The sequence below is a fragment of the Oncorhynchus mykiss genome, chromosome 19 (genome assembly GCF_013265735.2).
Source record: "Oncorhynchus mykiss isolate Arlee chromosome 19, USDA_OmykA_1.1, whole genome shotgun sequence".
NCBI classification, from domain to species: Eukaryota; Metazoa; Chordata; class Actinopteri; order Salmoniformes; family Salmonidae; genus Oncorhynchus; species Oncorhynchus mykiss.
In genome coordinates this window covers 57721359-57735962 of record NC_048583.1, presented here as the reverse complement: position 1 = coordinate 57735962, position 14604 = coordinate 57721359, and the positions used below count along the sequence as shown (strand labels likewise).

Here is a 14604-nt window from a genome sequence, read left to right as displayed (position 1 = left end):
TGACTGATTTCCTTATGAACTGTAACTCTGAAATATTTGAAATTGTTGCGTTTTATATTTTTTGTTCAGTGTAGATAGTAGGTTTTCGCTGGAGTCCAGTATGTTCAGCAGGACACACTAGTAAAACATTTGGTTGTTATTGGACAAATCCACAGCACCTCCCTAGTTGAGTTGAAGTAGGCTAGTGTCAGAGCCACAGGGTAGAAATTAATGCTATTTTGGTTGGTGTAGGCTGCTGAACATTGAGTGACGAGGACTGATGAATGATGTTCTAGGGCAGGGGTGTCAAAGTCAAATGGACGGAGGGCCAAATAAAAAAATCAGCTACAAGACGAGGGCCGGACTGTTCGAATGTTCATTGAAAAATTTTTAAATGACGCATATAGTCTAGTGAACCTAATTGAACCTACTGAAAACCTAACAAATATATTACAATATGATCAGATAAATAAAGCAATATTTTCTTATGGCTCTGTCAGTAATCTTTAATTTTCAACAGACACAAAAGACAAATTTCCTTTATATAAATATCCCCATAACATGAACATTAAATGAAAGAAACCGGTATTCAAGGCACCATCAGTAGACTATATTTTCTATTTTAGCAAAAGTGGGCTAAATTTACTTCAAAGAAAAAACAATAATAGCAATTTTCTATCATCCACTCAACTGAAATATTTTTAAAATATAATTGGATTGAAATACAAAAAAATAAAGTGCAAAAATCTATTAATCAAAAACAACACTTTGTTTAAGGAGAAGTAACATGCAGTGAAAACAAATATTAAATTTTAACTTTTAAACTTGAACTGAGTAAAAACTCTAAATATGTGATTGCACAGTAATGTTCACTTGTTTGAGGTTGAGGGTGATACTTGGTGGTGTCCCATCTTTTCCACAAGTTCATCAATGTTCGGGGTAAGGCTCTGAGCTGAAGAAATCCTCAGAATTGAGTGGAGGTGTTCAGCAGTAAGTCGACTTCTGTGTGATGTTTTGTTCAGGTTCATCAAAGAAAACAGTTGTTCACACAGGTATGTGCTGCCAAACATAGACAACGTTTGAGCAGCCTGGATGCGCAGCTGGGGCATTGTGCCGGGGAGGAAACGGGCAAACTCCGCAGCACCCACTGCCGCATATTTTTCCCTCAGTGCATCATTGCATTGGAGGTCAATCAACTCCATTTGGAGGTTTGGTGGTGAGCTTTCCACGTCAACAGCAAATGGGTTACCGAGCAGTTCCAACCTGCTTTTTTGTGCTTCAAAGTCAGCAAATCGGCGTCGAAAGTCAGTGGTAAGCATACCTATTTTATCAGCCAACTGTGTGCTCGGGAACGCACTGGTAGAGAGCTTCTCTTTCATGGTCTGGCAGCTGGGAAAGTGGCTCAAATTTTCTTTCCGCATCTGCGTCTCCCACAGAGTCAGTTTGGTTTTAAATGCCTTCACTGTACTGTACATATCAGAGATGACACGATCCCGACCCTGCAGCTGCAAGTTTATTGCATTCAGATGACTCGTAATGTCACACAGAAAAGCCATTTCACACAGAAACATTTCGTCTCGGAGTTGTGTTGTGTCTTTCCCTTTGCTGTCCAAGAATAGACAAATCTCCTCACGAAGCTCGAAACATCTTTGAAGCACCTTTCCCTGGCTTAGCCATCGCACCTCTGTGTGATAAGGCAAATCACCATGCTCCGTTTCTAACTCCGTCAGAAATGCCTTGAACTGGCGGTGATTCAAACCTTTGGCTCTGATAAAGTTAACTGTGCGCGTGATGATGCTCATTACATGCTCCATTTTCAAGGCTTTACCGCACAACGCTTCCTGGTGTATGATACAATGATAAGCTGTCAGCTCACCTGTCGCGTTTTCCTCTTGCATCTTTTCCCGTATCTTCGCCACCAGTCCGCTCCTGTGTCCACACATCGCAGGTGCTCCGTCGGTTGTCAAACCCACGAGTTTTTCCCAAGGCAGCTCCATCTCATTTACACATCTTGACACCTCTTCATACAAATCATGCCCCGTAGTTGTGCCATGCATAGGACGTAAAGCCAAAAACTCCTCTGTCACGCTTAGGCTGGAGTCCACTCCGCGGATGAAAATTGACAACTGGGCAATGTCAGAAATGTCGGTGCTCTCATCCACAGCCAAGGAATATGCAATAAAATCTTTTCCCTTTTTCACAAGCTGCTCTTTTAGATTGATGGACAACTGGTCTACTCTCTCGGCAATGGTGTTTCTGCTCAGACTCACATTTAAAAAGAGTTGCCTTTTTTCTGGGCAAACTTCGTCACAAACTTTAATCATGCAGTTTTTGATGAAATCCCCCTCCGTAAATGGCCGGGCTGATTTAGCGATCTCTTCTGCCAAAATAAAACTGGCCTTGACAGCAGCCTGTCGAGATTTGAGGCCTCGTTTTAATTCCTCTGCCTTTTGTAGCCTTTGTTCCATGTCCATATTCTTGTTTTTGTCCGCGTGTTTCGTTTCATAATGTCGTCTCAGATTATACTCTTTCAGTACCGCCACACTTTCTCCACACAGAAGACACACAGGTTTTCCAGCTACCTTCGTGAACATATACTCCGACTCCCACCTTGTTTGAAACCCCCGGTTCTCAGTATCCACCTTCCGTTTTGCCATTTTTGATGGGTATCTGAAAGTTAATTTTACTGTGATGCTGACGACTGCTGTGCCAATAAATATTGAAATGAAGCAGCCTACTGCTCGGTGCGTCACCTTTGCATTGTGGGAAATGTAGTATTGGTGCGTGTAAAAGATCTGCGGGCTGCCGGCTTGCTGCGGGCCGGTTCTAATAATAAATCAAGATCATCCCAGGGGCCGTAAAAAACCTTCTTGCGGGCCGGATGTGGCCCGCGGGCCTTGACTCTGACATATGTGTTCTAGGGTATGCTGCTTAATGAGTTCTGGTTAGACTGGGTCTGGGGCTCCCGCTTGTTCCCTCTCTCTTCTCAGACTAACTAATTGCATGGAGCCATCATTGGGGCATTCTGACTCAACGGATTAGCTATAGCTTAGCCTGCTCTGTTTGAGGGAAAGCTTGGGCTAATAAATCCGGTCCTAAAATACTGTGTTGGTTAACCTCTTTGCTCACCCTCCCTGCCTCTCGTGGGCTGTGAAGCAAGGTTCAAGGTTTAGTTAATTTAGTACCATCGCCTTGTGTCCATTGTCACTACCACCCAAGTACAACACGGACTGTGGCCATTGTCACTACCGCCCTAGCAAAACACTGACTGCATTTTGATTTGCTCAACTTTACACCTACAAAGTGAAATATTATGCTTATTGACCTTTCTGATTAAAGGTTAGGCTATATACCGTTTTAGGCTATATCCTAGCACTAGTATGTGATCAATCCCTCTTCATACATTTCCATGGTAACAGAGTGACAATGACTCAGATTTTTCGCTTTAAAACACACTACCGGCCAAAGGTTTTAGAATGCCTACTCATTCAAGGGTTTTTCTTTATTTTTACTATTTTCAGCACTATGAAATAACACATGGAATCATGTAGTAACCAAAAAAAAGTGTTAAACAAATTAAAATATGAGATTCTTCAATTAGCCACCATTTGCCTTGTTGAAAGCTTTGCACACTCTTGGCATTCTCTCAACCAGCTTCATGAATGCTTTCCCAACAGTCTTGAAGGAGCTCCCACATATGCTGAGCACTTGTTGGCAGCTTTACCATCACTCTCCGGTCCGACTCATCCCAAACCATCTCAATTTGGTTGAGGTCGGGGAATTGTGGAGGCCAGGTCATCTGATGCAGCACTCCATCACTCTCCTTCTTGGTCAAATAGCCCTTACACAGCCTGGAGGTGTGTTGGGTCATTGTCCTGTTGAAAAACAAATGATAGTCCTACTAGGCCCAAACCAGATGAGATGGCGTACCACAGCATTCTGCAGCGATAGCCATGCTGGTTAAGTGTACCTTGAATTCTAAATAAATCCCAGACCGTGTCACCAGCAAAGCACCCCCACACCATAACACCTCCTTCTCTGAGCTTCACGGTGGGAAAAACACATGCAGAGATCATCCGTTCATGTTCATTGGTGTCCTTTTAGTAGTGGTTTCTTTACAGCAATTCGACCATGAAGGCCCGACTCACACCACCGCTCTGAACAGGTGACGTTGAGATGTGTTTGTTACTTGAACTCTGAAGCATGTATTTGGGCTGAAATTTCTGAGGCTGGTAACTTAAATGAATGTATTCTCTGCAGCAGTGGTAACTCTGGGTCTTCCTGTGGCGGTCCTCATGAGAGCCAGTTTCATCATAGCGCTTGATGGTTTTTGAAACCGCACTTGAAGAATGTTTCAAAGTGCTTGAAATTTTCCATATTGACTGACCTTCATGTCGTAAGGTAATGATGGATTGTCGGTTGTCTTTGCTTATTTGAGCTGTTCGTGCCATAATATGGACTTGGTCTTTTACCAAAAAGGGCTATATTCTGTATACCACCCCTAACTTGTCACAACACAACTGATTGGCTCCAATGCATTAATTTGTGAAATTTCTTTCCTTCTTAACTTAAGGCACACCTGTTAATTGAAATGCATTCCAGGGGACTACCTCATGAAGCTGGTTGAGAGAATACTGAGAGTGTGCAAAGCTGTCAAAGGCAAATAGTGGCTATTGGAACAATATAACATATTTTAACACTTTTTGGTTACTACATGTTTCCATAAGTGTTATTTCATAGTTAGGTCTTCACTATTATTCTACAATGTAGAAAATAGAAGTAAAAATAAATGTGTTTTTGAATGAGGTGTCCAAACTTTTGATCAAAAACCAATGATTGCAAAGTCAAACAAACCATACAAATCTATGCACAAGGACTACTTGTAACAATTTCCACTGAAAAGTTTACAACAAACAACATTTACTTGAACCGTAATGGCAAAAAACCGAGTCTGTCACTCTTATTGTGGAATTGTCCTAATCTGATAGTGTGAATAATCCCTCTAAATCCCTATTGTGCTGCTTTCAATTAGGCTGGTTACAATTCTTACAGTAAATAAGAAGCATTTTAATATAGCCCTGATAGTAGAATATTCAGGTGTCGATGGCACCGTCAGCTCCGATAAGCCAGTACAAGGGTGCATGTAGCATACCTCAACTTCAGGCTCCATAAACAGACCAACGTCAGCCATAATAAAAATGGGCCATCTAGATGTGGATTTCCCTAGAGCCATTGTTAGTTGTTATGTTGACATTCCGATCTGATCCCAAGAACTTAGTACGACTCAGCAATTGGACAAACAATGCATCAACAAATACACAAAACAGCACTTGAATCATTTGTCTAGACATTTAGCAATGGTGCTAATCCCCAGATATATCTGGTCTGCTAGTCTTCTGTTTTGCAAGAATGTTCTGACTACTCTAAGATGTGTAAATAATAATCTCAGATTTTTAGTTTTGAGTTAGTTTCTTATCCCCTCATGGGCTGGAGGTTTGACACCCTGTAGGTCATATGTTCAGCACCCCTGCCCTAGATCCAGGCTAGTGAGACTGAGTCAGATACTGATGATAGTATAGTGCAGGAGTACTCCAGTACTATTTGAGAAGGTCCGGTCGCACTAATTTCCTAGGTGGCAAAGGTCCAAATGGGTAATGTAATTTATCGGCCTAGTAACAAACCCCCACCCAGCAACCCATGTTACCGTTTTAAGTTAATTTCCTGCAATTCTATGCATTTTTATATGATACCAGAGGTTGAAACTTGACCAAGTGTAAATAAAATAAGATTAAAAAAAATAAATGGTACTATGGTTTCCCATCCTTGGATTCCAGGGTATTTGTAATAACTATTATTCATACATTCATAATGGCTCTGTTTGGTATCAGTGTGGGTAATGCCTACTGCAGCCAGAAATGGACATGGTGTGACCGACTAAATAGCAGGGCCAGAGGAGAACCGATATTTGTCCAGTTGGTATTCAATGCCAAGGAAGTATAGCCTACATTCATTAGTAGTCCTGCTGAATGGGAGAGGTGGGCAGCTAGAGAACAAAGCCCCTTGACGACAGATATAACGGGGAGGAAAGTCAATGGAATTTGTCATTATTAAAATTGAAGAGGTGAAGTTGTTGCTTGCTGTGTTTACAGAGAAATAGTGCAGTAGAGTAATTTCATGGCATACTGTTGGCTGTGTGTGTCTACCTTGGGCAGCTTGGCATCCCTCCCCTCTACCAGAGTGACATTTATGAGCACTGACAAACTGGCACTGTGCCCTGGCTGACATGACAAAGCCTTTCTCACGCCATCGCCAGGAGAAGCTGGCTAGTCATGAGTTATTGGAGGAGCTGTAACACTATGTATAGTCTTTAGACTGAACACTATCGTCTATCGACTGCAAGAGGAAACCAAGACTTCTTGTACTTCAGCCATGCCACAGGGGTCTACATTTGCCTTGACTAGTTTGACCTCTTTTATGCAGGTTGGAAGATAATACCAGTTTTTCCTGAATCTATAGAGCCCAAGTCAGAAAATGTAAGAACATATTGTTTAGTTAGTAGGACTAAAGCATTGTCAACAAGCATACAACCGGGTAGACTGACATGTTGTTGTACTTGAAGGTAGGGTCGCAGAATTCCCCAAACCTGTGAGGTTTCCAGACTACGGCGACCCTACCTGAACCTCTTGATTTAACTCAATAGAAATTAACCCATTATTTTTGTTTTTCTCACCAAAACAGACATGGCTGAGCCCATCCAGCAGATTACCAGCAACAACAATGGCCAACACGACCGGGAGCACGTGCCCTTCACCCTCATCGCGCGTAAGGAAAAGGCAAGTCTATGATGGACTCATTCACCAACGAACCAATGTCTACTCTGCCGGCCACGCAACAAGACGTTGGGCGGAATACCGTATCTCGGGGTATTTTGGAATACCAACGTAATGATTTTCATTATCTAGGATGTGCCAAGTAAATGCTCTGCATTTGGTTTACTAACTTGCTAGCTTGCAATTTAAAGCTTCTTGGTTACAGCAGAGCCGGATCAATCCTCTCCTGTAATCAAGATTCCTACTGTCTAATATTTGTTTTTTTTGCGTGCAGCAAACTGAGTAACCTTTTGAGAAAGTTGTCAAACTTTATGAGCTGGGTTAGACAACCTTGCAATTTGTTCGCTTGTGCTTGTTAGCATTTAGCTAGCATCTGCTATGGGAATTCCTTAGTACTTTGTTAGCATAATTCTTCATTTTTAGATTGGAACAAAATGGCAGCCCTTGTGTTATACCGTATAAAAAAAATCTGGATACCACCCAACCCTTACTAAGACTCATTGTAAAATGTGTGGTCCTATTCGCTTAATTCACACACCACAACACGTCACTTCCGGCTGCACTAAAATGAGGCTAGTGGGGGAAACCGAGACCAGAAACCTAGGCAACGCAGTCAAACATGTCATACTGCTGCGTCCCTGGATGTAACTCCTACAAAGGAGGGAGTCATGTCGAATGAACTTTCCACTGTTTCCACAAAGATCCTGCGCTACAACGCCAATGGGTGGCGAAAAATAAAATTGATGTCGGGACACACTTTGAAGGTAAGATTGTTAACGTTGCTGCTTAGCTAGGCAGCTAGGCTAACACTGCCACCAGTTAGCTGAGAATGGCTAACGATGGCCAACTTAGTAGCTAGCTTTGCATCTTACCAATATAGCTAGTTCTGAAGCTTGATAACTACAGTGGATTAATATTTCAAAGCACTTTGTGGACTCATTTTAAAATACAATATGTGAGAAAGTGATTCCAAGGGAGCAGGTTGTGCAGACTGTGTTAACCTGGACGTCCACTCCAAAGCCTGGTAGGAGGACCATCATCAGAAAAGCTGCAGGGTAGGCCTATCTAGCGTATGTTTACCCCGAAACTAGGTAGACTTCTTAATCAACCGTAATGTATTTTTCCTGTGTTGCCCGTCATGGCAGGGAGGCAGATGAGCTAAGGTAGTTGTCTATTATGACATGCATCTTTTCTGTAATTTTTCAATAGTTCATTGTCGATTTATGTAACCTAACCTTATATATATGCGCATTGACTCACTGGATGAGGGCCCGGCTTGCCAAATCATGCTCAGGTATAGACTTGCTATCTGAACTTCATTAGTGTTTTTCGTGGGTTTGAGGTATTTGGTTTAACCTGTCAAGTTCCCAATTACAATCTTTCACAATGAATACTCAGTTTCTGCCCCGTCTACTCTATTAACTTGCATGGACTGTATGTAGAGTTGGTCAGAGTTTCACTAACAGAAAAGGAACTCCCAAGTATTAATTTGCATGGCCTGTATTTGGAATAGAAGCTGTAGAGCTGATAGTATTCATTTTAAAAGCATTTTTGCCTTTTCACCTTGCAGTTCTGGCGATGAGGTGGAGGCAAGCATACCCTAACCATCCGTTACGATCAGAAACCTCTGCCTGTGGCGGAGCCGCTTGAAGAGGCACGCAAACCAGTTCCTCCTGCAACTCTTCTAGTGTGACAACAAGAAAGTCATGTTTTTTTTTACACTGGATTTAGGGTCTACCTTACTCTAAAAGCAGAAACAGATTAACACACACGTAGACTTGGCTTTAGAGCTTAACCTTAACGGATCAGTGTTTTCTCTTTCTGTGCTGTGTTAAACTGGGCTTCCTTAAACTGGAGTTAGCTGTTTGTTTCAATGCATCACAGTCCAGGAGGATGCGTGTCACCTGGGTGAACAACTTTTTTTCACCCTTTTCTTTTAACTTCATTTTAGGATCCCTTTCAGTTTGGCCTCCAAGGGGAACTGTTCATGAGCTGATGTCCCTTTGTTTCAGGAACACATTTCCATATACCAGAGTAATACTGGACTGTACTGAAATGCATGTGCAAAGGCCTAGCTCAGAAACACTAACTATACTGAACAAAAATATAAACGCAACATTTTTTTTTAAACTGAGTTACAGTTCATATTAATATAATCATTAGGCCCGAATCTATGAATTTCCCATGACATCTATGCAGCTGTTGGTCACAGATATAGAAAAAAGAAATCTCACGGAATTTTTGTGCATTCAATTGTCATCGATTAAAATGCATTTGTGTTCGTTGCCTGGAGCTTATGCCTTCCCATACCTTAACCCTCGTCCACACAATGCCATACACGTGGTCTGCCGTTGTGAAGCCAGTTGGACACGCTGGCAAATTCTCTAAAACGACGTTGGAGGTGGCTTATGGTGGAGAAATGTAACATTAAATTCTCTGGCAACAGCTCTGGTGGATATTCCTGCAGTCAGCATGCCAATTGCACGCTCACGCAACTCGACATCTGTGGCATTATGTTGTGACGAAACTGCACATTTTAGAGTGGCCTTTTATTCTCTACAGCACAAGATGCACCTGTGTAAAGATCATGCTGTTTTGCTTGTTAGCAACCTTCATACAGGGTCAAAATCAGACAAGGACATCACTAGACAGTCAGGGATTCTTCCTCTTCTGGAGGGAGATGATGTCCAATAAAAACTTCCTTATAAATTAATCCCACCATTTTTTTAGGCCCAAACTGGGCATTTTAGCCAAGGTGATAATCTAGCCATGGCTCATGACTCCCGATTCATTACATTGGACAAAGGCGTCTTCTGTACAGGGGAGTTTTGTTAAGAGCCCCGACGCCCGGTCTCAACATTAACATGCATCACTTGCAGGATGGTTTTGGAAGCATAAGGACCGTCTCTAACTTATCAGCGACAGATCGGTTTCAAAAAAACAAAAGGTTACATTGATACACCTCTTTTTTTATAGAGTTCCCACACAGCCATATCTCCATGTTACAGTGTGTGTTTACGGAAGACAGAGGTACCACCTGTGCAAATTAGCTATCTAGCATGCGCCGAACATTTATTTTTAGAGGGAGTGTTTGTCTGTTTTGGCTCCCAGAGCCAGTCTTCCTCTGAACATCCTTTTGGTCCTTAATAAATCTTCTGAAGGATCGGCGTTCCGTCAACAGGACAGTTGTAAATCATGCAGCGCGTTGTGTCAAAATCTCAGATTTTAGAGAAACAACAAATGTCGGTACACGTAAGTCTTATATCGGCTGAAAGCTTAAATTCTTGTTAATATAACTGCACTGTCCAATTTACAGTAGCTATTACTGCGAAAAAATGCCATGCTATTGTTTGAGAGCTCCTAACAAAACACATTAATGCGATAGGTTTGATAAATTCACCTCTGAAGGTGAAATGTGTACTTACATTCTGAAATCTTGCTCTGGTTTATCATCTAAAGGGTCCCAGAGATAACCTGAAGGTCCATATAGCATGCATGTTTGATTTTGTATTTCCACTCATTCAATTTGCAAAGAAAATAATAAATCTCACCCTAAACGTTGTTTCAACGAGTCTAATCACGTTTATCTATTCCTCAGAGATCCTAGAAGGTAACAAGACTTCACTATTTTTAATTAGGGGTGTAGCATGTCCTATAGCACACCATATTTGGTCAGAGAGCGACGCCTTCATGGCACGCCAATGACGCGGGCGGCCATTACTTGAACGACTGTATCCTCGTCAAACAAAGCTAGCTAGATAGCCAATGAGCTGGGCTTTACGGGAGTGTCCGGAAACCATGTATATGTCGTAAAATGTAGCTACTAACCTTGTAGGACAGCATTCCTTTTCATGTTGGACAAAAATTCTAAGGATATTCAGAGTTATGAAAACTGGTTGATTTGTAAATTTTGAACTTATAATACTGGAAATGCTAAATCAAAGTCCAAGTATACAGATTTGACGATATTCTTGCAGAAAAATGGAATATGAATGCGACTGTCTCCTTCACGATTTGCCCAAATGTACCTGGGGACTTCCCACAAAGTCTTGTTGTTCACTCATAAGTCAAGTTAGTCATCTGAAATTTTGCACATACCCTGCTATCGGAATTACAACCAGACTGTTGGCTAGAATTATGACCTTTCTCTTGCATTACAAAGATGGTGGTAGAATAGGACCGTTTTTCTTTTTTTTTTCTTCTACCAGATCTATTGTGTTTGTTATTCTCCTACATTCAAATTCAAATACATCAAATTTCCACAAACTTCAAAGTGTTTCCTTTCAAATGGTATCAAGAATATGCATTTCCTTGCTTCAGGGCCTGAGCTACAGGCAGTTAGATTTGGGTCATTTAGGTTGAAAATTGGGAAAAAAGGAGGCTATCCCTAAGGAGTATTGTAATGGTAGGCTCCTTGAGAGTACATCTTGGGCTAGGGATAATCTAAAAAAAATTACATTTTATAAACGTTTACATACAAAAAAAATCAAAATGTTTGTACTCTAACAATAAACTATGATAAATTCATACTGCATAGCTGTTCTTTTTACTTACATAGAGCTAATATGAAATGCTGGAAAAAGAAAAATCGCCCAACTCGCGTTTCATCTTTCCCCACTTGTCTGCATTTAAAGTTTCTCTCCAGCTGATAGTTGGTGCACATCAAAGTCACACAATTTGGTTCCTGTGATACCCATTTGATAGTGGTAATTGCGATTTTATGTTTCAAGGAGAAAGCACCATCTGCATTTGAAGTGAGGTATGGACAACTCTCGTAGCTGTTCTGATCTGGCCATTAAAATAAAAAATTTAAAAAATAGGACATGAGAAGGAGTATGATAATGATGCTTTCCTCCACCGCCTATACATAAAGGTTGATGGTAATGAAGGGGATGACTAAAATGGCAACTTAATTTTGTCATCTGAGAACTGATTACGTTCCGTATTTTCCCCGAGGACTGAATACCACTTTTGTGGTTTAAAATCCTGGTCGCAGCGCCAACGCATTTCCACTGACACTGACAGCCGTTTCTGTTGAGACCTGACACCAAGGCTGACTAGTTGTGTTTACAATGTGATGAAAGCTGATATGACTGCGATTGCCATTTTATTTTGGATGGGGAAGAGGCAATCCCCTCAGCCAATTCAATAAGCCTCCTAGTCACTTTTTTTTTTTTTTTTTTTTAATGGTCTGATTGGCTTTCCTCAAGTTAGGGTTTGGCTGGAGTGTTAAACAAAGGAGAGATGTGTTATCTTTTAATGTCTGTGTCAATCAACAAATCCCAGACCCATCAGTAGAGTTGAAAATGTGATGGAAACCCATTTTAAACTTGTATTTGGTACATGGGAATTTAACATCACGCACAGCCTTTTATCTGCAAAAAAATTATGTTTGATGGAAACATCCCTGGGGGGAAATGCTCATTTTATGTAGATTTTACAATATTTGCATGAAATTCTGTCGCTAACTGAATGGAAACCTAGCTACTGACGACTGAATCTATTAACATGCTGAAACAAAGTGTTGTTACACTGCATTAGGCGTTATTAAGTGTTTAGGTAGTGACCCAGTGCTCTGTTTGTGTGTACACAGTGTGGAGACATGCTCTATGAGAAGAGACACTATGAGAAGGCCCACTGGGCGTGTATCACAGTTCATGAGGACACCTACGAGCAGAGCATCTGTTACGGCTTCATGAAGCTCATGAGATACATCTGCCAGCAGAACTCCTCAGGTGAGCCCAAAGCAGCCTTCATCGGAGTCATTGGGCCTATATCCTTCTAACATTATCCTTATGTAACAGTATAACTTTAGACCGTCCCCTCGCCCATACCCGGGCGCGAACCAGGGACCCTCTGCACACATCAACAACAGTCACCCACGAAGCATCGTTACCCATCGCTCCACAAAAGCCGCGGCCCTTGCAGAGCAAGGGGAACCACTACTTCAAGGTTTCAGAGCAAGTGACGTCACCGATTGAAACGCTATTTAGCGCGCACCGCTAACTAAGCTAGCCGTTTCACATCCGTTACATTTAGCCAAGTCTAGTTCAGACGCCTGACTCTTGGTTGTCCATGTCCTGTCCTTAGGTAGCTATCTGGGTATGACCATCCCTATCCTGACTGTGATCCGTACGGATGAGAACCACTCTGTCTTATCCAGGGACGTCACTGTGGCCTACTACCTGCCCACAGAATACCAAGTCCAGCCACCCCTGCCTTCTGACACTGAAATAAGCATTGAGGAATGGCCTGCCACCATTGTATACACAAGGTAGGAGTTTTGATTTTTTTTTTTATGGCAATACAATATGAAAGTAGATGAATTATAAACTTTTTAAATTGTAATCATTACTGGAACCACTGTCAGTTTGAGGCATAAACAAGTTCGGTTTCTAGTAAAACGAGTGAATTTCACTTTTCGGCCTACAGTTAGTCAAGAAGTTAGCTTGCTGGTTTTCGGGAACCCAGAACCAAATTTCATGTACGTAACTAGCTAGCTACTTGATTGGATACAAACATTAAGTCAGTCACATGAGGCTATTTAGCTAAAGTTAATGACATTATTTCAGTCGGTTAGCCACTAATACTTTTATGCTAGACACCATGTTGATGCATCCTTCTTCCAAAAATGATAGTGGCTGCAGTTTTGTTTTAATTTAGCATATTGTTTTGGACAATCTCAAATCGAGTCTATTCAAAAGCCTAGTGAATTTACATAGCAGAATGAGAGTAAGGAAGTTATAATGACTCCAGTGTTAGACCTGCACCTGCAAACGCACACCTCCCTTACTTGAAATCAAATCTCATTCGATTCCTATGTGCCCTGTGTTCTAACCTCCAGGTCCTTCACTGGCGCCACAAACGAGGTGACCATCATTAATGAGATCAGCGCCATGGCGGAAATGCTGGACTCCCCTGCCATGCATGTGAATGACTCGTTCATCGTGGCCGGCTACACCAACCCTGCGGTGGCGAACCGACAGAATGAGATTTGGTTCCTGGAGCGGCCTTGAGGGTCAGCCTAACCTTGGCCCATCCTCCTAAACCTGACCCACCCAACACCCCCGTCCTCATCCTATCCTACTGATTCACCCCTTCCTGTTCTAGAGAGAAGAGACTTAGGGGCTTTGCTGAAAAGGGCCCTTATTACTAGTCCTGTGCGAGGCTGCATCCTTTGGGTCCATGAACACCTTTACGATAGGGTATCTAGATTAGATATTTTACTCTGCTGTTTTCCTCACATAGTTGGGGCTTGACATTCACTTATTTTAGTCACTTGTCATTCGGACAAGTAGGACAGATTTTTCATTTTACTTGTCCCCCAAAAAAATAATGGGCCGCAACACTATTTTTTACATCATTGTATGATGAAAGGAACCACTTTACAAAATAAAATGGAGAATCAGACAAAAAATGTAGGAAACCATCTATCTATTGGCTTCTTTGCCTGTCTCAAAATACAACACTGCCCCTTTTAAGGCTCTCCTGGAGGATAGTTGGCCACCCTTAGCCTATAAAATATTGCAACGTTACAACTACAACCAAATACTTTGTCTTCGTAAAAATAATTCCCTTTGCCAATAAGGTAGACGTCAAAGCAAAGTAACTAACAAATGTGGGATATCTTTTGACCGCGTGTGAGTTATTTGTCAATGAGGCTATTCTAATAATATTTTGAACGTTGTCAGAATGACATGGCCAATGTTTAATAGAGGTGGGAATCCCAGCTCACCAACTGTCAGATGTATTTCTCAACTCACAATGTTGAGCGCTTGATAGGTTTTACAACAGG

General features: G+C 41.7%; 1 protein-coding gene across 1 annotated transcript in view; it reads left to right on the top strand.

Moving 5' to 3' along the window:
• The window catches only part of LOC110498175 (heme-binding protein 1), a 28552-nt gene extending 14333 nt beyond the window's left edge, over positions 1 to 14219 (top strand). Inside the window, exons 2-5 of the mRNA XM_021574784.2 lie at positions 6718 to 6812; positions 12403 to 12544; positions 12900 to 13083; positions 13654 to 14219. Coding sequence (XP_021430459.1) covers positions 6718 to 6812; positions 12403 to 12544; positions 12900 to 13083; positions 13654 to 13825 — 593 coding nt within the window. The 3' untranslated portion in view covers positions 13826 to 14219. The remainder of the gene's footprint in view (positions 1 to 6717; positions 6813 to 12402; positions 12545 to 12899; positions 13084 to 13653) is intronic.
• The last annotated feature ends 385 nt before the right edge of the window (positions 14220 to 14604 follow it).